The sequence below is a fragment of the Balaenoptera ricei genome, chromosome 2 (genome assembly GCF_028023285.1).
Source record: "Balaenoptera ricei isolate mBalRic1 chromosome 2, mBalRic1.hap2, whole genome shotgun sequence".
NCBI classification, from domain to species: Eukaryota; Metazoa; Chordata; class Mammalia; order Artiodactyla; family Balaenopteridae; genus Balaenoptera; species Balaenoptera ricei.
The window spans coordinates 18,206,922-18,232,432 of NC_082640.1; the positions used below are offsets into that span (position 1 = coordinate 18,206,922).

Sequence of the window (25,511 nt, forward strand, 5' to 3'; positions counted from 1 at the left end):
AACAGAGAAGCTTTAAATAAAAACACACAAACGTCCTGAAATGGGTAAATGAATCTATTGGTATAAGTGTGTTTCATCTTTTAAAAGTCCACAGGTAATTCTGATACACAGCCAATGGAACTATTAAACTATTCAATAAGACAGTAAGTTCTGGAACTCAGAAACAGTACCAGTTGCTTCTTGGTGCTCTGCATCCTACCTCTCATCCCCCAGCCCACCCCATCTAGGACTTCTCACAGAGCTCTTTATACATCATAAGTACTTTTCACTTTATTATTCATGAATTTATGGGAAGCAATTATCAATAGCTTTAAAAATGTTTGTTTCCTTGGTCAAATAAGTCTACTTAAGGAATCAGCTCTAAGAAAATAATGAGAGATGTCAACATAAATTGGTATATAAGGATATTCTCTGAAGGGTACTTCTAAAGGTTACTTATAAGAGCAAAAAAAGAAAAGAAAAAAAAGGCTGAAGTATAAATATGTTAAGCAACAAGAAAAATCACCAAATAAAGTTAATAAACAACTCCAGAAAATCATTACCGTAATAGAACCTTGTGCAAAGCATCGATATTTACAAGACAAAGGGAAATGCTCTCGGTATAACACAGATTAGGGAAAAAGGCAGGAAGTTAAACTGTACTGATGGGATGACTCCCCATTGATACCAAGAACAGCCACCATCTGTGTAGAGCTACACTATGCTCCACAGAAGTCCTCAAATCATACACCAAATGTCAACACTCCTCAACACCAAGACCCCAAATTACTTATCTGCTTCTTTCTATGTTTCATTACTTTAGAAAATGCAAAGAGCAAGAAATACTATTATCGGGGGAAAAAAAAAACAAAACTGTTTGGGGACTCAAAATATACCACAAGAAAGATTTGTAAAAATCATTTTCTAAAGTTAGAAGGAAGATCTCACATTGCTTTGAATGTAATGGAAAGAGAGGTGACAAAGACATAATTAAGACAGCACCTCTTCCAAGAGTTTGCATGCATCAGGGGTATTGGAAAGATATCAAATGTGGCAAGCAACTAAATCAAACAGAAATAATAAACCCAGAGGGTCAGAAACATCCAGAGATGTTCTTAAACATCTCTTTAAGAAATGGGAAAAAAAATTTTTTAACCTAATGATGCCAAGGCAATATGTTCTCTTACCACTTTCCTCCCTTTCCCTGATCAGGTAAGAATCTCTCTTGGAAACTAGTCAAAATATGATTTTATGCTAATTCTACCTATGTTAGTTGGGGGGCAATATAACTTAGAAAACAACACCTCTTATTATTTACGGGAAGGAACAACAGCTTACAACCACTGCCCAATGAACAGAACAGACCTGATTCCCAAAACCTCATGGCAGACTGATTCTGATAAGTGCCTCATTACAGTGGAATGAATCAAACCCTATCCACATATTTGGTGGCCTCTTCATTCACAGGGACACGGACCTAGTAAGGATGGCTAAAGAGCTGGCAAAACGACTTGAGAATTCACACTGACTGAAATACTCTTTCCCAAGATGAAGTATTAATATGCACACACAAAATCTCAAATGAAAATACATCTTCCAGCAAGATACTTTCCACACAAATTGTGAGCAAAATGGTCTCTAAGAGTTGAAAAGGGCAGCCAGCCACCAAGAGCTGGGTAACAGGAATAAGCCAATGTTCCAAAGAACTTTGAAAAAAAGCCAAGATTCTCTTCCCCTCTATGCCTCACGGCCAGATAAAACTACGACAGAATTTAAGAAATCCAGAAGCCCGTGACACCCTTGGTCTCTTGGAGCCCTCACCTGGCTTAGTAGCACCACAATCTGTGAACTTTGCCCTCTAAACTCGACAGCGGGATGAAACAGTATCACAGTTTTAACTGCGAAGACTCCACCTCTCATCTGTGGTTTTGAACCACAAGGGAGAGTTCAACGTGGCCGTGCTCTCACACACGAGAAAGGAACTGCCGGGTTCGGAAATAAGAGATTTTAACTGACCGGTGACATTACACTAAAACTGTTTTGCTTATTTAACTCGGAAGAATAGAAGCTACTTACATATGCAGATGAGTTATACAGGAACACCAACCTATTTTAACCATTAGAGATCAATGAATCACAGGACTGTGAACCCTTAACTAATTGATTTCCGTGTTTTCATACAGAAAACCTAAACCTCTACATGCTGATAAGAATTTATAACATCTTGAAATTGCCCAGCATAGGCAAGCTCTCATGGACGCAACAGAAATAAATAAATTTAATACTGATAAGCAAGTATGCTTTCCTCCAAGCATCCTTTCTTAATATTGAAGACATTGGAAGTCATTTTTATAACTGAAAATAAGACAGCATTTATCAGACATATACCTGTTAAAAAAAAAAACAAACGGCTCAGACTAAGATACAAACAGCTTAAAAATCTAGACTAGGAAACTTAGTAAATAGGTATTCGAAAAGTAAAGCCAAAGATAATTCAAAAGACAAACTCATTACACATTACCTTTTATGTGTGTCGTATGTGAATACGATTTCATCTAGAGATATGTGTGTGAATCAAGGCCTCTGCCATGGGAAAGTGTAGGCATCTGGCTACATTAAGTACCACTCCCAACAGGGAAAAAGCTTGTTGGGTAAAGTAACCATTTTTAAAACAAAATTATATTCAAGTTTGTCTTACAGTGCTGATACTTATAATGTAAAAAAACATAGTATAAATGTCCAACAATAAGAGAATGATAAAGTATACTCTACCCTGGAATACTTGGTGTTCATTAAATATATTTTCTAATAAAATTCACACCAGGGGAAATCCCTGTGAGATGAAAAAAATGTAGAAATAATCAGGATGCAAATATGTAGACAAAGAATGACTCCGACTTTGTGTGTGTGTGTGTGTGTGTGTGTGTGTGTTCACTAATATCTTCGTACTGGTTGTTGATGAGTTTGGAATTATGGATAATGTAATTTTGTTCTATTCTACTAGTTGCCCAATTTTTTACAATGATAGACACATGTTATTTAAAAGACAACGAATGAGGGACTTCCCTGGCTATCCAGTGGTTACGACTCCATTCTTCCACTGCAGGGGGCGCAGGTTCAATCTCTGGTTGAGGAACTAAGATCCCACGTGCCACGTGGCATGGCCAAAAAATAAAACAAAATAAAAGAGAATGGCAGTGAGGTGGACATGGTTAACTGGCCATAAGCATCTCCATCCTCTCCAGGCAGCTTCCCTGGGCTGCAGAGCCTGGAAGGCTAAAGTCCGTTTCCCAGACACCCCTAGACATAAGGATCTGGAGCAAACTACATTCTGCCCATTTGGATTCAACAGCCTGAGATTTTAATGATAATTGTGAAATAGGGGATTTTCTTGGGCTGTTATTAGTGGCAAGCCATGGAGATGACGGCTTTTTCTAGGGTGTTCCTGGGTTCAGGCCCAGCTCCACAGGTGACAGGCGGCAAGGTGAGCACAGGTGGAGACAGTGCTAACGTCTACTGGGCCAGTGCAGGCAGCAGGACGCCAGGTCCTGCACCTCTGCCCCCTCCCCAGGCCAGCTAGACACGCTGTACTGCACTGTCCAGAAAGCCCTGGGGGCCCAGGCCTATGGTCTGCTCTTCTAGCCCTTCCAATAATTTTCTGAAAAGCAAATTCTCAATATTAAGTCCTTTTATGTTTAAAATAGCTCCTGTGATTCTGTCTGCTGTAACTGAAGCTGACTCATACAGCCAAGATGTTGAATGAGTTAAAAAGAAAATTTTGATTACCTCAGTGACTTCTGACCCCCTATCTTTCAACTAAGCGAAAACCTTTTTTTAAAGTAATAAATTTTTTTAAACTACCAACTTGACTTGTTATATATTTGTGAATATCCATGGAAATCAGGTCTATTCCGAACACAAATTAAAGGTCACGAGGCCTATTCAGAAACCAGATTCTTTGAATAGTCTACTGCATGATAAAGCATTCTAAATTTTCAGGCTAATCTCAATGAGAAGAAACTCATCACATATCTAATAAAATATAACAGAAGAGTTAAACCCCTCATCCAAAAAATCAGACTATAGTACATTGTATTTTCTTGGTAGATTCTTCTCAGTTTAAACTTACATATTCCCTTCTTTTTTTTTCTTTACTTGAACTGGTACAAAGAAGAGTTTGTTGAAATGTGAAACCAAGATAAAAGAAATATTTAAAACAGGTATTTTGACACAGATGCAAAGGATAAATCAAGCAAATATCAAACTACATTGATTTTTACTATTAATATGTGATTAATATATTTCCACACTTCTCGATATGTATGGTGCTCAATTACTGGCTGCACTGAAAAATGTGTATTAATTCATTCAACAGATGTTTGCTGAGAATCTATTTTATAGATTCAGCAGTGAAAATGGCAAGCACAGCTTAAAGCTCATTGGGTAAAAGGTTAGAGGTATAACAGAATGGGATGGTACGGCTTCTGTAGGAATATATGACAAGGAGCATTAACACAAATTGGAAAAAGTAGACTAAATAGACTAAAATAAAGCTTATTTATTTAGACTAAATAAATTAGGTCATGGACAAATTAAATTTGGTCAAAGAAGAGAATATTATTAAGACTAGACAGTACACTTCCATTTCGTTTCAATTGAGTAGAGAGAGCAAATGACCATGGATGGCGCCCACTTTCATCCTTAATGGTTCACATGCTGTGATTTCTTTAATGTACCTCAGGGACCAACATGAATATGTGCTTATACATGCGCAAAAGATCCCTGTAAGGACATGCAAAAAGCTCATAATGGGGCTGCCCAGGAAGAGACATGGGGTGATCAGCAGACAAGTTAGGTCTTAGGAGAGGGACCTTAGGCGTACATACTTCTTGTTAAAAGGTTTCATTCTTCATCATAGGAACATATTATCCATTCCAAAAATGGATACATAAATAGATACACAATATATAGCAAGGATTTAATCAGAAAACTCAAGGGCAGTACAAAAGAAGAAGTTATCTGAACTTTGGTGTGAAGGTCACAGAGGACGTAGCAGGGACGCTATGGAAGCAAGGGCCTGGTCCACGGCTGACTCCCATCACTGACAGAAAGAGGACACGACCTAGAAGCAGTTACCTTCCTGTCACAGGCTGCAGGGCTGCCGGCGGTGTTTTGTTTGAGGAAGCCAGCGGTTGTCGACCAGCGTGTGGGGTTTTTCCGTGAAGGTTCTTCAGAGGAGAAGTTATTATCACTGACAGACGTGGAGAGGCCAATTAAGGCTGGGTCACTGCTTCGTCGGACGTGAAGAGGCATATCTACAACACAAAACAGCGTTATTAAAGATAACCTAACGTCTGAAAACTACAAGTTAGGGTAAAGGTAGTTAAATCAAAAGATTAAAGAATAGAATAACACTTTAAGGTGACAGTGGGCCAGCCTCGTAAATAGAAATTCCTTTAGTCCCTTTAAAGACTTCACTGCAAAAGAAACATGGTACCTCCAGGATACCTGGAGTGAGAAGGCCGGGCTGGTATCTGCACTTCACACTGGTTACCTGTGTGGCTCTGGGCAAGTGGCCTCCCTGTCCTCTGCCTGTGGTCCCTTCCTACACAAACGGCAACAAAACAGTACTTCTCTCCTAAGGGTACCGGGAGGACTGAATGAGCTAAAGTGCGTAAGACAGTGTCTGACACACGGTGTGCACTCGATAGAGAGCGACAATAATCACCACTGCTGTTCTCATCATCCTGATATTGGTTTGGCTCAGCTATTAAAGAAATCTGTTAAATAAAATATTTCGTTTGTTCAATAAAGTATTATCAGAAAGTACAGAGCACAGACATGTTTCTTATCCTTAAGAAAACGGAAATCTTAAAAGTAGTACACCAATACGCAGGTAGTGTCTGCCATATACTCACATACACAATTACATAAAAGATGGTGTTTTAGCAACTGTATTCCAATGAAAGAGCAGTGTGCTTGCAATTACTCTAGCAAAATCAACAACAAACCCAGGCTAAAATTTGTAATGGTAGCACTGAGAACATCCTAGCAGATGTGATCACCGTTACAGAAAAGAAACAGAACTACAAAACCAGAGAGAAGAGTAAAGGCACATGAGTCTGTAGCACTGAGAATCAGAACCAAAAGCCCCACACATCAACAGAGTGAAAAGCATAATAAACATAAGACAAAAATTTTAGATGATATTACGCTTAGAGTAATCTGTTTTCAAAAACTAGGATACAAGTTAAATATTTATAAAAAGCCTCTAACAAAGCAGCTTTAGCAGTGAAGGAGTAAACTCATCATTTACCATGAGAAACATTTTTGGAATGTTGATGCATTTGCTCAGTGGTGTGGCTACGGAGATCCTTGAGGATATGAAACTAAAGATAGACTATTTACATACATTGAAGGTTCTATGTAAACCACTGTCAATCCAATATGTTAAAGCAAATTAGAAACAACCAGAGAAAACAGAAGCATATGAATCATAATAATATTGCATTTAACATTTGCTTCCAATAAAGGATTTGATAACCAAGAAAGAGCCTGAATAACACTACCAGAGAAAAAAATATACTGAACATTTAATATTGTTGGTGGTTATCTTAACTTGCTGAGAGAAACACATACATGAAAATTATGGGGAAGAATAATTTTCAATTTTCAGTGTGTAAAAAGTGTGTGTAAAGTCTTGTGACAGCTCTTGCTGCTTATAATTTGCACCAAAAAAATAAAAATAAAACACAACAAAGAACTATACAATCACTCTCAAAACAAGTTCACAAAAATATACATCTAAGGAACTATGTGTGTTAATAGTACAATGCTCTTACCATAAAAAAGTTCCCTCCCAATTAACAAAATTGTTCCCACATTCAAAAATCAAAAATGTAAGCAGAAAAGCAATAAAATGGTGAGGAAGAAGAATAAAATACTTCTGGGAAATAACAATAATGCTCCTTAGATATGGGCTCTGTTGCTTTCCAATTACAGGGTCGCTGATTACTTAGTTGTTAAGGAATTCTGTATACCTCAATTTCTGTGTGTGTGTGTGTGTGTGTGTGTGTGTGTGTGTGTGTGTGTGTGTTAAGTCTAAAAGAAGCACTATTAGTTCACAAAAGGCCTTTAAAAATGGTACAGAGGTAATGACTAAAAGCAGTACCCACAATAATAAAATAACCACATGAAAGTCCATTTCAACCCCCAAATAAATTCAGGGACTATACATTTCACCAAATTCACTTGGACGCAATAAAACAGCTTACTCAACTTGTTTCTGAAAATTTCCCCAAGAGAAACACATTGCAGACATGATTCAGATTAGATGCATAATTAGGATCATCATCTTCTGAAGGGACATGATCACTGTGTTAATCTGTTAGTCTGAGACAGACACAAATAATTAGCACTTTACCTCTTTGTATCTGTAACTCTCAAAATTCTAGGTGCAGGGAAAGAAAGAGGATTGGAGACCAGGGGGTTACAGCAGGGCTGCAGACCCTTGGGTTGCACCTTCTGGGGAGATGCTGGGGCCCAGCCCCCAGGCAGCATCTACATCAAACACACTGTAAAGGATGTCCCAGGAGACGTGCTACTAGGCAACCCTTCCTACGAGTTGCTCACACATTCATTCCACTTCTCGTTTTCATTTTAGTGATAGCGATAAAAGAAATGAATATAAGGACAGTCTGGATCTTTCATCTGCACCATCCTCTAACTGAGTACCCCCGTGCAGTTTCAGACCCCATGGTTACAGTGGTGGCCACAGTCAAATTCAGGAAGGTGTCCTAGATCTGATTACCAGGCGAATGAGAAAAGAACAGAACTCATTTTAAAAAGTAAACTACGTGTTCTCAACAAAGGAACACCAAGTGACATCATGATGATCTTGAAGTTAAGGTTTTCTTGCAATTGTTGAGCTGCAAGAACAGAGTATCAGAGTGCTGCACACAGGCAGCAAAACGGGGTCCAAATATAAAGACCCTGTAACACACCACGTGTCCACGCCCATACTGCCTACGATTTAGACACAGTGTCTCACACTGATGGTGAAAATTTACATTTTTATTGGTTTATAATTTCTTCTTGGTTTTATAGTTGTGTGAAAATTATGTCATTTTCATCCAGTTTATACACACACACACACACACACACAGAGATTAAATAACATTAAAAACCAGTGACTTGAAAGGATCTAAATCTTTTTCTGTTTTTAACGTTAGTCCCAGTGGAGAAACACGCAACTTGCTTCACAGATGAGTAAGCGGAGGCTCGGAGAGGTGACCAGAGGAGCACAGGGACAGTTTCCTGTCCAGAACTTGAGGCGCCTGGGTCAGTGCTCCATCACCACCCAAATCATAAAATTAATTCTATTATTCAACCATTCACTGGAAAATAAACTCCACTTCTAGCTACTTGCAGATATAAACATTAGTCTCAATTTTGTAAAAGGGAAAAATTTTGTTGTTTTCACAGTAAAATTACTTACACCTAGAAATCAAACACTGATTTTTAACTAATACCATCATTAGATTTGGGAGAGTTAAAGAACTATTACATCAGCTATACATACAGACTGAAACAACTGGAGTCCCAATTTCAAAAATGCTAAAATAGGAGAAGGAAAAAAAAAAACCTCTACTGGTTCAATAGAGGAAGTATGATGTATAAGATGGTGTAGCATGCCCCAAGCGAGACCCACTTACACCGGTATTTCTCAACTCTGACCACAGGACCCTTTCACACACTCTAAAAATTACTGAGGACCCCAAAGAGGTTTTGTTTATGTGGATTATAGCCCGGGATATTTACCATACTAGAAGTGAAATTGAACAAAATTTTTAATATTTACTTATTCATTTTTAAGTTAACAATAATAAACCTATTACATGTTAACATAAACAACAGAATTTTATGAAAACAATTTTACAGAATAAAGCATATGTAGTGGGGTAGCAGCACTGTTTCACATTTTGCTCGGTAGCAAACATCTGGGTTCTCACTGCTGCTTCTGCATTCAACCTGCTGCAATATGACCTAGTATATGAAGAAAAAACGAGCTCCACAAATATTTAGCTGGGAGAGGAAATCAAATGTTAGTAATCTTTTCAGATAACTGTATATCTTCTTCTTTGATACCACACCAAAGCTTGAGAAATTAGTTTCTCAAAGGTTAGCTACAGTATGGAATGTAAACTTCCCATTCTTTGTTAACATTTGTCTGTCTTACACCTGGACTTGGATCTTTTACCTGTGACAAATTTTGTAACATTAGCTATTTGGAATATATTATTAATTGCGTTTTGCCAATCTTCTGAATGTTGATATATTTCTTTACATCAGAAAGTCACATATGTGAACATCATTACCAATTCCATCAGAAAAATCATTAAGTACTGGGAAGTTGTCATGCTCACAGTGGGATATAAGTTTTTCCAAAATCTAGTTCTACTAGAAAGCTTGAATGTTATCTTTGGCAACAAATATTGTCAGTCGTTTGCCATGTAGTGACAGGCTCACTTCATCCATTTTCTAGAAACCCTGCCAGACACCAAAGTCTGATTAAGCACAGTTTTTCCAGCCTTCTTTCAAACAAAAATAGTGTTCCACTAAAAATGGTTACCTTAGCTTACAACTCAAACTATCACATGAAAGTTTTTCTCAATAAACCACTGATCTTCAATATGTACAAGTACTTTATGCCTACCGCCTATGCTGGCACACAAAATATTAAATTGTGTACTCAAGGGTCAGGATTTTTTAAAAGTCATCATTTTGCTGCTTCATCAAGAATAGTAGATAAAATGGCTTTTTTCCTTAAACTGCGGGTGTGTTGGGTGAAGAATACATTTGGTGCTACCATCTCACTTTGCGCCAAGGAGCCTGCCTCTTACCCATCAGCGTCTGGGCACCACTGGTGCACTTGTCAACCCAGTGAACAACACAAAATGTTTCTGGAACACCATGAAAAGAGTTTTGCGTAACAGTCTCCCTGAAATGGCCTTATTGATGTGAAGGACCCATAGACCACACACATTAAGAACCACTGGCCTGAACGCACAATCCTGGCATGTTGGTTCACCTCACTGGACCTCAGTCTCCCCATCTATAAAACCAGAGGCTGCACTAATGGGGACAAAAGATCCTTTTAATGCTAAAAATTGTGTGATTCCACATTGGATACACTTCTATACTAGTAATCATCCACCAAACCTCATCCTAACAGAACTTAAAACAATTTATGAAGATGTACTAGAAAAAAAATAGAAAAGCATTTCAAAATAGTATCAACAGGAATTACCAGTTGCATCTAAATAAGTGAAAGTATTACAAGCAACAAAGGAGGAAGAAGATGCACAGAGTTGTGGGTAACAGAGCAGAAGGAGCCACAACTGGCGTGAGGTCTTTGGATGAACCAAACCTGATTTTAAGGAAAGAGATTCTTCCAAACGCCTGGTCTTATCAACAAAAAGAAGCACGAAACACAACTGCCTGATTCATCTGACAAGCTCCCCACCTCTCACTGCACTGATAAAGCATAATATTGCAGAAAGAATGCAATTTTGTCTTGGCCTCAGAGAAATAAAATACAAATACGGCCTTTTTGCCTATAATTTGCTGCATATTTCTGGGGCTCACGGCCTATTTCAGCATTACTAATAATCTGATGTAATTTGTGTTCTTCAGAGCAATTAGAAATAATGGGAGCTTCTCATTTCAGGTAATTTGGTCATTATTATTTCGATTCCTCACCCTCCATTTTAAGAAAATCAATGCCTTTCAAAACACGATAATAAAACTTTCTCTCCTCATAATCTTCTGAGTTATTTAATATATATCTTTTCAAAGTATAGCCTCTGAAATATTAACAAGAAAATTCAAAGATGAGGATCTTCAATAATTAAGCTACTGGATGAAGCACACGGGGGTGGGCGCGATGTCACTGGGTCCCGGACAGCTGTTTGATGTGTGCCTTCCTTTGAAGAGTGGATAAAACAGCAATAAACCCTCATCACAAGATCTCAAATTCTCTGTGGCACTAATGCACTGTAAATATTGATTTGCTTCTCTAGATTAGGTGCCTTTTAAATAAGTGGGCAAATGGAACATCTAATAATGAATTAGAACAAATACTAAAAGGGCAGATACATACATTTTTAACGGTTACACATTGCATCCCTACTCCTAATCAACTTTCCCAATGTTTCTCTTCTTTTATTCTTCAAGTGATTTTTAAATTATTTACCCACTCAAGGCAATGAAGAAACCTTTTCCATAAGACAGGCAGCAGTCATCAAGGTATTTAACCAAATCTAAAAATAATACGTATGCAGTGACACAAGTTCTATTAGAACATACGATGCAAACAGCATAATTACTCTTCATGCAAAATGAAGACCGTCTCCCCCATCTTTGGGGCAATTACACATTTCCTAAAGACACATCTCACAGTGAGAAGGACCAAGTTATTAACACATGCCACGGGGAGAAAAACCTGGCATCAGGATTGCAAAGTCCACCTTCCAATATAAGTTGCCCCTTTTTGTAAAGGTATTTATCAGTATTTCACTTACTGAGATAAAATCCTTGGAAGAAATCTAGGGAAGGCAAGGCAGGAAATAAGCTTGAAAAAACAATGAATGACTCAGAGAGAAGGATATAAAATGACTTTATCACCCTGTTATTATATATATTATATATATACAAGCAATAAATAAAGAATACTATAGTTGGAAGGTGCCTCAGAGATAAATTGAAATATCACATTTACAGATAAGTGCACTGAGGCCTGGATAGAGACTGTAGGGCTGGGTCAAAGGTTACACTGCTCCTCTGTGACCCAGCTGTCCCTGGAGCGCCTGTCAATAGACTCCTCATCCGTGCCGTTTGGAGCTGACCGCACTGCTGTCCAGGAAGAACTAAGACGTGTCAAAGCCTCAATATGCTTACACTTCACTAGAGATAACAGGTGATTCCTTGGAAAGATTGAGTTTAAAACCCACTTCTATAGATAAGAGGATGCGTTCACTGGTCCCACTGAATCTTAGACACATATGAGGAGGGAAAAGAGAGAAAAGAGAGGCAAGGGGATACATGCAATCTTCTAATGTCATATGAATGTTTACAAAATAAAACCAAGAGTTTTTCTGAGGCATACAAAACTGGCATCATTAGAATTCTCATGCTGAAACCGATAACACGACCACCCCGATCAGGAGCCCTCCAACTGCTCATATGAGTACAAGTAAAAGTGGGCATATGTGAGTAAGATCAGCGGGTTGTTTCAGTGCTGCTGTGATCTAATACTACAGTGTTTCAAAATCTTACCAGTAAGGGAAATATACAAAGGAGCCCTCTATATTCTTTCTTACAACTGCATGTGATTCTACAGTTATCTCAATTTAAAAGAGTAAATAAAAGCCCTCCTAAGAATTAAACAGAAGGTCCCAGGCGAGATGTCTCGAGGTCAAGGCCTGCAGCCACCGGGACTGAAGGCATCTCTCTAACCCCGTCTCCTAGAAGTCTCCTCCCGCCGCACCCGTCCTGGCGCCCTGCTGGCTCCTCCAATATGCTCCACGCTCGGGTGCCTCCGTGCCTCCCCCCGACCCCACCGCAAGGAGCCTCTGGCCTCCACCCACCCCCGTTCTCACTGCCCAGGGTCCTATGCCCCGTGGCTGCTCCTCGAAGGGCGCCAACTCCTCAAATCCATCCAATCCAGCAGCAGACGGCTGACTCGGAAAGGGGCAATTAAGGAAAGCTTAAAGGAAGGACAAACATACGACAGGTTTAAGGAAAAGCAGCCGGGGATGAAGTACCCAAGAGACAAGGGGAGCGGAGGTTCTCACCGCAGGACACAGCCACCAGCACAGCCCAGCCGGGCAGGGCTCCCGTCCCTCTCCATCAGCGCCCGGCCTTCGGTGCGTCCCCCGCCTAACCAGGCCGCACGAGAGAGCCTGGAGCCCGCGGACACTCCGAGAGGGGTCGGCCCTTCCCCCGCCGGCAGCAGCGCCGACAGCGGGCCTGCAGGAGCTCAGGACGCCAGTGGGATTCCTCTGCCCCTTTCTCCCACTCCACTTTACTCCTCCTCCTAACAGCATCAGCCCGTTAGGGCTGCACCTGGAGGACAGGTCTTCACGCTATCATTGCAAACGCCCCGCCTCCCTCCCCGCACGCATGCGCACATGCCCCCAAAGTGGGAACCTACATTTTTTCTTAGATACCTCAGCCAGTGGGACTTCCCTGTGGTTAAGAATACCCCTGCCAATGCAGGGGACACGGGTTCAAGCCCCGGTCCGGGAAGATCCCACATGCCCGCAGAGCAACTAAGCTGGTGCGCCACAACTACTGAGCCTGCGCTCTAGAGACCGCAAGCCACAACTACTGAACCTGCGTGCCACAACTACTGAAGCCCACGCGCCTAGAGCCCATGCTCCACAACAAGAGAAGCCACCGCAATGCGAAGCCCACGCACCGCAACGGAGAGTAGCCCCCGCTCGCCGCAACTAGAGAAAGCCCGTGTGCAGCAACGAAGACCCAACGCAGCCAAAAATTAATTAATTAAAAAAAAAAAAAAAAGATACATCAGTCAGCAACAAAAAAACTTCCTAACCATTAAAGATTTCATTTGGGGGTTGCTATCCTGTCGTCCCTGAGGGTAGGAGAGAGTGGTTCTGGTCTGGCTGCTGAGGTGGAAAGCCTTTCGTGGTTACCTCCCGGCCTCCTGGGGGAGGGGAGGGCTGGCCTGAGGCCATTATGGGAGTGACCAGGGGCTTATACAAATGTGCACTGGCTACTAAATCCGGACATAAAAACTCAGTGTCCCCAAATCCTTTGCTAAGACAGAACGTGGGACAGGGTGGGTGCTGTGAGGGTCCTGAGCTCCCTCCGGGCCCATGGGGAACACCCAGGAAGCCCCAAGAGCAGAGAAAACAGTGCTTCCAAGGGCTACCTTGGCCCTTTCACTGATTTGGGGTCCCCTTTCTGTTCTGCTGTGGCAGGTGTGACGTCAACACGCACTTGCCAACATCTACTAGACACAGCTCCTCTAGGAGTCTACAGAATAATGAATACAGGGCCAAGAGTCCTTCGAGAGTTGTGTATTGTGGAAAAATCACTCCAAGTGAATCCCACTCTGACCATTCAGATACTCGAGCAGACCCCCACCTGCCCGGCGAGGGCTGAGGACAGGTAAAACCGGGTGTGAGTGGAAGGAAGGAGGCGAGGGTAAGAAGAGGAATGACACCCCAGGGTGCCGACGCAACTCACCACAGGGCGGGGAGCGGCACAGCCACGTGAACGGGGGGCACGGGAGAGTTTCTCTAGGACAAGCCTGTGGGAAACTTTGGCTGCTAATTTTTGTATTTTCAGAAAAATACCTTAAGAGAGCAAGGAGGGGATTGAAGCTGAGAACACAGGAGAGTGAGTGGGAGCACGAACGGGGGAGCCGGGAGCAGGTAGGAGCTACTCCCGAGCTCTTCTTAGAAAATGAACGAAATACTCGGAGAAAGAACAGGAAAAGGCGGGGGGACTTCTGTGTTACTGCGAGTGGTGATGCTTTCCCTCCCAGATGTGTGCTGAGCCCTGCACGTGCCCTCTGTCTATTTCCAGGGACAGTCGCCCCAGCTGGAGGGGGAGGACGGCGAGTGTCAAGTCCGGCTCTGTCTTCCTCACTGCCTGATCCGGGGACCCAGAGCGGCCCCTGGAAGAGAAAGTACCCGATTCCTGTTGTGCGCGGCAGCTGTGCTGTGAGACCACTGCTAACCTTCCCAGAATTCAGAAGTACTGAAGCACTGGTCCAGGAGGGGCCACAGGTGAGGTCGGAGCCTCTGCTCCCAGCAATTTCATCAACCCATCCAAGAATGGCCGTGTTTTACAGGTGTTTCTGTTTAAAGACACCTCATTTCATAGATATTGTTGATTCGTGAACGTGAAACTCACAGCCAACAGGACTAAATCTCATGCCTGATTGAAGATGAACTAACATGTGTATTTTCTCCATAAGGCACATCATAGACTTATTGTACTTAGGAGCACAAAACAGCATTTTATGTTCGGGGGTCATTTTGAGCAGCAAAATCACCAACCAAAAGCACAAAAATGTGAAAAACATGGCACCAAACAGACCATGAAAGGGACCTTGTTTACAGTATGAGCACTGAAAAAGAGGCAGAAGGTCCTTGCTCACCATCAACTGGGGACACGTGCGACTGGATTCAACAATATTTGTGGGAACCTCCACAAAGACTGAGGTCCAACTGTACCTTCTCCCATAAATATTTGTCAAATGAATAATCGACTCAGAAACCTTTAAAAGAGAACCACCCCCACTTCCTCCAGGTTCCTCCCCAGATACTGCTCTCTGGCTTCTTTCCTTGACAAGCAATCTCGGAGAAAGAAGAGCTGACTGCTTCATCCCTCCCTTTTCCTTTAACCCACTATTATGTGGCTTCCTCCCCACCAGCCCACCAATACAGGACCAGAAACCTCCCTCTCTTTATCAGCGGGTACTTTTGAGCACCAGTCTCTGGGGAGCTCAGGGTGTGGCACAGACATGGCCTCTGCCTTCGTGGAGGCTGCAGCACGGTGGAAAAGGCAGACAAATCACCCAGCCCCGTGCAGTGCGATCATGGTGCTTCAGGAGAAATACCAAGAGCCACCAGAACACCTAAGGGGGGACCTTTCCAAGAGCATCCTCGAAGACTTCACGACAGAAGGGATGGCTAAATTTTCCCTGCTGTCCTTTCACACTCTTGGTGTCTCCTCTCTTAGGAAGCCCTGACCACTTCTACAAGGGGCTCCTTCTATGGCCTGATCCCACCAGCGTATCTGCCGCGCTGTCATCCTGAGTCTGGGGATCCGCCTCCCCTGAGCGCACAGCTCCTAGAGAATAACACTGCACTTGTCACCGTCACACTCCCCAGGGGGTCACCCTGAACAAGTGCTGAGCCATCGAAGAAGTGAATGAATAAGACATCAGTGCTGATGGTTTGGGTTTGTGTGTTTTGGGTTTTGTTTGGTTGTGGTGATGGTGGTGTTTGGCCAGTGGGATGGACAGAAAGGAAGAAAACATGCAGCCAGAGAAAAGTGAAGGGGCAGAGAGAGGCCAGACGCTTAAATTCTACAGAACTTAAAGGACTGCAAGCAATTCCGTGTGGCTAAAGTGTAGAGTTAAAGAAGTGATGTAGAAAGTGAATGCCAGGGAGGGAGCCCTGGATGAGCCAAGCAGGGTCTTGTAAGTCAGAAATTCTCACACTTTAATGTGTACACAACGCGCCAGGGGATCTTGTTAAGATGATTCCATAGATCTCGGGTCACGGAAGATGAAATTCAGCCTTTCTAGCGTCCACCACCACACTTCAGGATTCCATGTAGCAGGACTGCACTATGCTAAAACTTTCTTGAGCTGTGCTAAAGACTTCTGGTGCACTCTCATCAGCTCGTGTGTGCCTTCCCTCCAGCCCGGCCATCTGGATGCATCCCTTACAGAACACCCATAACACCTTTGCTAACCCACACGTCACATGTCACGACTCAGAACGGTTGGTACGGTCGGGTCACAGGACATCAGATTAAGCCCTGGCACCTACCCACCGTGATCTGAGTAGCACCTCTCCACCCTACGCTCAGATCCAGCTGGAACGCTCTGAAGTGACCAGAGGCCACATACTCCTCCAGACCTCGTCCTTCCCTCCCCATTCTACCCCGTCTTCACCACTCTAAGGTCAGCCTGGAGGGTACCACCTTCTCTAAGGAGTCCCCATGGTTCCGAAAGCATAAGTGACACCACTCCTTATGTTAATTTCACTGATTAGAACCAGTACTCTCTCGTCCGTCTCCCTCATTAATCTTAGAGGTTCCACGCCAGCAAATGTTTGCTACAATGTTGTTGTATAAATAAAAGAGATGAACGAATGTGACTATCCATCCATCTCCATCCTTTTCACATTGATTGTCTCAAGTATTATAAGGGCAATCTTTTTAGCAAAGAAAAAACAATTACAGATATTAGATGGCCAGAGGAGACCAGAAAAAAAACGGGGGGTGGTTTCTCCTGGGAGAAGCTCAAAGAATTGTTAATGGACATATTGGTGATAAACTCTCTCTGGCCAAGAATCTCAATAACATTCTACTAATTTTTTATTATTAACTTTGCACTATTGTTCTTCACGCAGTGTGCTCTCCGAAGAGAATATTTGAGTACAAGCAAATCTAAATTAATTCTTCACATAAAATTTTATATGTTTATCCATATCAAATCCTTTATATCACTTTCACTGTACCAATTTAGTTCAACAATCATGTAAATTAAGTTTTGAAATTATAAACTTCATCTGACAAGTCATTTGTCTTTCAAAATTGTTGACTATTGATTGCATTGGAGATATTCTCTAAATGCTCAATGCCCTTTCTCCTTTGACATTTGTCTTCTATTATTTTATTAAGGATTCAAGTACTTCAGTAACTGTCAAGTTAACTTTTGATTAGCATTATTCTCCCGTTCCTTTATTATTTTAACCTTTATTTCATAATACTATACGAAAGCATAATATTTTTTTCCTAACTGGGGACCAGCTTTTCCCTAATTTCATGAGCCAATTTTCTGTTACATAAGGATGTGCATCTGAAGGTCCTCTACTGTACTAGACTTTATAATTATTTCACTAGCACATTAAACATCATCAACTACTTCACAATTGCAAGGCCTTTCTTAGCTCTCAGGTGTTAAACTTCCACTAGAGTCTCTACACTTCATTTTCCTCATATATAGACTCTTCATCTTGAACTTGAATCTTCATGGTGCTAAAAGCTATACAAGAATGTATCAGGACTTCCCTGGTGGCACAGTGGTTAAGAATCCGCCTGCCAATGCAGGGGACACGGGTTCGAGCCCTGGTCCAGGAAGATCCCACATGCCGCGGAGCAACTAAGCCCGTGCGCCACCACTACTGACCTGTGCTCTAGAGCCAGTGAGCCACAACTACTAAGCCCGCGAGCCACAACTACTAAGCCCGCGTGCCACAACTACTGAAGCCCACGCGCCTAGAGCCTGTGCTCTGCAACAAGAGAAGCCACCGCAATGAGAAGCCCACACACCGCAATGAAGAGTAGCCTCTGCTCACCGTAACTAGAGAAAGCCCATGCAGCAACAAAGACCCAACGCAGCCAAAAATAAAAACAAATAAATAAATTAAAAAAAAAAAAAGAATGTATCAGAAGTCATTCACTCAATACAAATATCTACTGAGCACCTACTGTGTGTCAGGCACTCTTCTAGTTGCTGCCATTAAGTGATCCCTGAAGGACTGTACATCCCGGTGATGTAGATCACCAGAGAGATCCCTTGTACATTTCCCTCACTGAGAGGATGAGAACAATGGATAAACAAATAAGTGCAGATGATGTCACAAGGTGATCAGTACCGTAAAGTAAAACGAAGCCGAGGAAGACATCAGGGCTGCAGAAAGTGGAGAAATGCTAGTTTATCCCGGGGGAGTCTGACGGCGGCATGCGAAAGCATTTGAATAGCTCATTATCCACTTTCCTGTCCTGAGTGTTCCAGTTTCAAATTAATTCCTTGTACACCCTGGCTATTCATAAAGCCATTTGGCCCTGGCTGCTACAAGGCGGCAATAAGACTGGATGGTTCTGAAACATATGGCCGCATGTCTGTTTGTGTTACCTTCAAAGTGCAGAGGTCTCTCATAGCTAATCTAATCCATTCCTCCTTCTCCTTGAGGAAAGAGTCATGTAAAGCAAATACGTCCTGATCATTTATAACAAGCCAATTAAGTCTGTAATCACTAACATTCGTTGATCATTTACGATGGGTCATGCATGTGCTAAGAACCTTATTGCATTAATTGATCATCTCCTAAGAACAAGGCTACAAAACAGGTTACATTATTACTCCCATCTTATAGGTAGGGAAACTGGTGTTACAGAGTTAAGATATCTTGGCTGAAGTTAACCTATCAGTAAGTGGTGGAGACAAACCCAAGCCTTGATAGTCAGGCCACAGAGAGCATGCCCCTCTCCAGGAAGCATGGAATCCTGCAACACCAAGAACGGAAAGATCAGCACTCTGAGTTATTCACAACTTCCTCACCAACCTCTACCATCGTGGTCTCACCCGAGGTAGGACAGCAGCAAATGCATGTGAGCTGCACTCACTCACTCACACCGAACCTCAGAGCTGCAGAAAAATCACTGTCACTGAGCCAATGGCTCACCTGATGTTTGGATCTTTGTGATCCTTTCCACAGGTGAAAAGAAAGGTCATGAAAGAACTTCAGAATGAGACAGGTTCCCTTTAGCTAGGACTGGCAAACAAATGATGCTTTTAACTTCATCACAATTCATTTTATTCTTAGGGGATTTGTGGGGAGGAATGAGGAGTGGCACAGTGAAGGGGGGGACCTCATGGAGAATGTGTGTGTGTGTGCATGTGTGTGTAAAACTAAACACTTCATACTTCATATCTACGTAGGGAACGTTTATCTGGATTAACAGGTTCAGTCTGTATGTTCACAGTATGTCACTACAATCTTGTGAAACAGGCTATATATTCACCAAAAGAGTCTTTTCAGTCAAGTACATACTCAATTTAGGATAATAATGCCTGGAATACACTAAGCACTCAATAAGGGCCAACTTTCTTTCTCTCACCTGCAGCCCTCCTTTATCTGACCTTAGTAAAAGGTGAGAAATCCAGGTCAGTACTAAGGTTTTCCCGCCCCCACCTTGCACTTGTTCGCACATTCTTTGAGTTACATCCGTGGCTCCAAATCTTCACTAGTCATTAAAATGATCTGGGACTATCCTGGAAAATGCTGATTCCTGGGCCCCCCACCCAGAAATCCTGAAATTTGGGTCTAGGATGAGGCTCGGGCGTTATTTTTACAAGCTCTCCAGGCAACTGTAATTGCAGCCAAGGCGGGGAATCACTGCTCTAGGCTGGAGAGCACTGCACATACATCCTAAGATATCTTGTTAAAAGTACAGATTCTGATTCAGCAGGTCCAGGGTGGGGCCTGAGAGGCCGCATCTCTAACGAGTCCCCAGGTGGTGCCTTGGAGTAGCAAGGCCCCTATCTGTGCTGCCCAGTAAGTAGCCTCTAGCCACCCCGGCCACTTAAATCCCGTTCCTGGGTCTCCCCTGCCTCATTTCAAGGACTCAACAGCTACAGGGGGTTAGTGGCTACCACAGCGTGCAAAATACACGTCATTGAAATTTCTTTATATATAAACAATTTTGTCAGACACTGAATTTAGCTAAACAAAAATATAATTAAATAATCCTTGATTCTACACTCTCAGTTTTATTAACTTTTAATCACTAAGAAAGGATAAGACGTAAGGCAGTCCTGCTTCTTTTTAACTCTAATTCGAAAACATTATATAGAGAGAACAACTTTTCAACTTATTTGATATAGGACAAATAACCTACATTTTCTAAGATCTCATTGGACTTTTTTATGTAATATTTTCATGTGTACATCTGCACATTTTGGGAATCATAATACATGTCCATGACTCCCCAAAGAAACAAAACAAATACTTACAGAAGAAATTTTTTATTAAAGTGCTATATTTGGAATGAACCCACTGTGACAATTCAAATCCTATTGCAAATCTGTATACAACATAGAAAATTCCAATAATAATCGGGGTGGGGGGGAGAATATTATTTTAAGAAAACCAAACAACTGCTTGGCTGCTTTTTAATTGAGTAGATAAAGCACTTTAATATAGATAAAACATTTCTAATATTTAAGAAGCACTTTTACAACTATAAAGCCACGAACTTTACCCATAACTCTGACAGCCTGACCAGCAAGCAAAGAGAATTCAACCCAGTAGTAGTTTCCTAGGCAACAAGCACAGATACGACCAGTGGAAAAAATGAAAAGAAGGAAAAGCATTGAAGCATTTCCAGTGGGCTTGAGAAATACATTTTAATTGTCAAAATGACACAAAGACAACAATATTGAAAATCATTTCACTGAAAATGATTCAAAGCAGAATGCCATTTTCATTATGGCAAACGAGGTGTGGAAAAATAGAAAAATTAGTTTCCTTTCCTTTGCTCTGAATTAAGTAGGGATGGTAATCAATCTTGTTTGATTTTACAAAATTTATCTACATTAGTGTAGATTTTTAATATGCCTCCTTACTTTTCTCCACAAATGTGACTATCTGCTGATTCAACGTACAAAAGAAGAGAGTCACCAGGATGACGGGGTAGCACAGGATACAGGGGGCGTCTGGGCATCCTCTGTTACAAAGACATGCTCATACATGCTTCGGTCTTACTTCAAAAGTAAACCGTACACTTCACAACACAGATTAAAATAGCACTGGGTTGTCCATATTCTCACCAGGCTTCTGTTTCCTCATCAATAACAAGAAGGGCTTGGATTCAAACTCAAAAACCTTTCTGGCTCTAACAGCTTTTGATTTTTAGAAATAAAGTATAGAAGGGCTCTTTTGTCTAAAGACATTGAAACAAAACAAATACTATATTCTAAGCCATTTTAAAACTTTTTCTTCATAGGATCTAAACGTTGACAGTTAACCTTTAGAAAATAATATTATAAATGTCCCACTTCACGGGTATTAAAATGTCTACATTTTACATCAGCTTTTGTAACCATGATGGCATTTGCTCTCATATCTAAGTCAGGAACATTTACTTGGATTAACAGAAATGTGTTGGATGCTCATAATTTATATTTTCACACAATGTGCCACTACAAGCTTGTGAAATAGTCTATATTTTCACCAAAAGAGTCTTTCCAGCCAAACGTTTAGTCAATCGGAACTTAGGTTGAATTGATCAAGTAATTCAGGCAAAACTACCAATTTAGTAGCTGCAGGCAAATGTCACTGAAGTGTTTTTCTGATAATTCACCTTTCAGTGATTGGTAAATTAAGGGAATGAATAGCAAAATGGGGCTTCCAAACAAGAATATGTTCACTGTTTTCTCTTTTTCTATCTTGTCTATCCAACAAAGCCAGATTAATACATTATAATCCATTCCCCAGAGCCCTTGAACTTCATCAGATCTCGTTTAATGCCATCATGCTCCTCTGCAATTGCCTCCATTCACTTACATTTGCTTTTCTTTTGGCTTTTCATCTTACTCTCTAGATTCTTTTCCTGTTCACTCTTCAGAACACTGGGTATCAATATACCTCCATAGAAATAAGCTCCTTCATACATGGTATGTGTAAGATCAACTGAAAGAAAATTTAAACAATATGGCCATTAAAAGAAAAATAAAAAGAGTAAATGCTAAAAGAACCTCATAGGTAGACGGACTGAAATTATGTGCACGTCTGCGAGGAGCCTGACAAAGCCTGTATTTGGTCAGGAAGTTTGAAAAGGAAGGAAATGTTAAAAGGTTGATCTTGCTTCCCTTTTCACATGAGCTGCCAGGGAGCAAGCCCAAAGTTTTGTGGACTTAAATGTATACTATGTGATAGATGGTACAGACATACATTACATAGAGATAAAATTTTCTTTTCCTTTGTCTTAGTTTTCAACTTACATTTTCCTTTTTCACAATTCTCTATTTTTATTTTCTAATTACTGTTTTTATTGTTATTTTAGAGACCAACATAAATCCATGTCTACTAGATAATCAGAGCACATATCTAACATGATTGGGTCTCTACAGTACCAACAATATATTTATACAAAGGATGGTAAGCTTTAAAGTATCAAAATTAACAGGATATATACAACTGATTTATTCTAACATGTCTAGAACTTAATATGCTCAAAAGTATATGTTGAAGAAATTAGTTAATTGGCATTTATTTATTCCAAGCAACAGTATTCCGATTATACATCACACATTTCACAAGAGGCCTGGGACTCAACACTGGTCTTCCTTTATGAAGAAAAAAAAAAGTAACACCAAACCTTTGAAACCTCAAATTTCAAAAAATCTCATATGCTCTAAAGCAAATTATGGGTAAAGATGATCATGACCTAAGTGTAGGATCTTTACAAGGGATTAAACAATGATTTGACAAACCATAATCTTTTTGTGCTTGCATTTCTAAAAAGAGGAAAGAGAAACTCCTATTGGAAAGAAATAGTATGCAGTATCTTTACAAATTAATCATAAGATTCATTAAGAATCAACTGGCTATCAGAGAGCTGGCTCCATGCCAAAACACATTTACTGAATTAAAATATCAAAAATAAAAATCAACTATGTTTCTATGACAGCTAAGTCACTAGGAAAGAGCAAGCAGGAAAAGAACCCTACCTTTACTTCTCATCAGGCTAAAACTTGAGGGGGCTGCTGTGTACCACTAGGTGTGCATTGTCAGCTACGCTACTGCACATCCCGGAAAGGGTAATCATCACAAAGGGTTTGCAAAGATAGACAGGCATAGCTCAGGTTCATCTTTACCATTTCACACAACTACAGGCATAGGTATGATATGAAAGCTCATATCCTCCCGCCATGGGGGAGGGAGGCTATACACATTTTTTAGTACAAACATGGTCAACATCTGAACATTCTCTTTCCCTCCTTTCCCCAATCCAGCCAGTGTCTAAATGTTGCTAATCTATAGATTGATTTACCTGTAACATTCTCTCTTCCTCCTCTACTGACTTGTCCCAAAATTGCTCCAGGCCCCTCACAATTGGAATTGCCTGCAGTAAATACCTACCAAACTTGCCTTCTTCCACTGTTTTTAATCAATTCGAAACATGTGACTTGTTTGTGCTTCACACAGGTGAGCTCCAGAGCTGGCTCAAACATCTTATGAGAAAAGTTGAAGTTTTCAGAAATTTTTGAGAGTTGGTCATTAAACAGAAACATTATTAAAATTAAAATTATACGGCTTCCCTCGTGGCGCAGTGGTTGAGAATCTGCCTGCTAATGCAGGGGACACAGGTTCGAGCCCTGGTCTGGGAAGATCCCACATGCTGTAGAACAGCTAGGCCCGTGAGCCACAATTACTGAGCCTGCGCATCTGGAGCCTGTGCTCCGCAACAAGAGAGGCCGCGATAGTGAGAGGCCCGTGCACCGCGATGAAGAGTGGCCCCCGCTTGCCACAACTAGAGAAAGCCCTCGCACAGAAACGAAGACCCAACACAGCCATAAATAAATAAATAAATAAAATTTTTTTAAAAAAATTAAAATTATATAAACGTATAATTAAATAGATTATATTAAAAACAAAGATAATACTCAAAACACAGCGCTTCCCAACTCCTTTACTACGTGTTGTTGTTACATATACTCGTGATTCATCAATTGCATCCATGTGGTGGAAACACTATAATGGTGCATTTCTCTCCAATTCTGTGTTCAGTGACATGATATTGGGAACTTGAAATTGGCCACAGTGAGAAACCACGGAAATGGGCAAATGCTACAAGCCAGGTCTTTTTTGGTTTCAGAGATTCAGCTGTTAAACAGTTACCAGCACACCAGTGGATGTGGAGACAAATGCCCTATTCCCCTGAAGTCACCAAAAGCACAAGGCACTTCAGGACCACACAGCAAGTCTGTGCAGTCAGGAAAGACCCACCAGAGAGACTGTCACTTGAGCAGTGCCCTGAGGGATAAGTTGAGGTGAGGCAGATGGGCAATGAGGACAGAGAAGCAGCTTTACCACACTCAGAGGGAAACACGGTGCTTGGAGCCTGAGACCCACCCAAGAAACTCAAGCAACGGAGCTGAGTACAGGGTAGGAAAGACAGATGCAAAAGAGTTCTTGCAAACCTTACCAAAACTTACCAATATTAACTGTATTAAAAAAATATTGGGAAGCTACGGAAAGTTTTGAAGCATTGGGGTAGAAGGAAGAGATGTGGGTTTCTCAACAATCACTCCTGCTACGCGCAGAACGAACTCCAGGGCTGCCCAAGAAAGGACACAGAGAGACGGGCCAGAGTCAGGCCCGGGAGCTTTACTTTCCTGATAACAGAGCACAAGAGCAAAAACCTTCTTCAGCATGCCGCAGTATCATTTTTTATTTATTTATCATTTAAACGCATGCTCAACTAACAGAAGCATTATTAAACACACACAAGCCTCCAATAAAGATGTTAAAAAAATAAAAATAAAAATGCCTCCATCAGATTAAAAAAAAAATACAAGAAATGGTAAATTCTAAACGACGAGACAATACAGATGTACGCAAAGCTTCAGTATTCTGTGTCCCCACATCCCTGATCACGACCCCGCTGCACAAACCGCCACCAACACCAGCCTTGGAAGGTGAAACGCAGCTCATGAAGTCACAAGGCTTGGTGAGGCTGTAGGAGCTGGGGCCAACGCCACTAGGGACAGCCAGGTCGCACAGACCCTTAAAGACCCCGGCAGCTCTGGCCGTGACCAAATGCCCCCACGGTGTCCACTAGAGACAGTGCTCTGGCCGCTCCGTTTCACCAGGGGCACATATATAATGCTAAGCTCACTAACTGAGATGCCAGTTCTTCTTCACTAGTTGAACAACAGCAAAGCCCTAAACCATTGGCTGCAATTCATTATA

General features: G+C 41.4%; 1 protein-coding gene across 17 annotated transcripts in view; it reads right to left on the reverse strand.

Moving 5' to 3' along the window:
- PARD3 (par-3 family cell polarity regulator) overlaps positions 1-25,511 on the reverse strand; it is a 631,899-nt gene that overhangs the window by 340,019 nt on the left and 266,369 nt on the right. For all 17 annotated transcript variants that reach the window (XM_059911602.1, XM_059911622.1, XM_059911633.1 and 14 more), the window contains exon 4: positions 5,116-5,294. In XM_059911602.1, the coding sequence (XP_059767585.1) occupies positions 5,116-5,294 (179 nt within the window). The remainder of the gene's footprint in view (positions 1-5,115; positions 5,295-25,511) is intronic.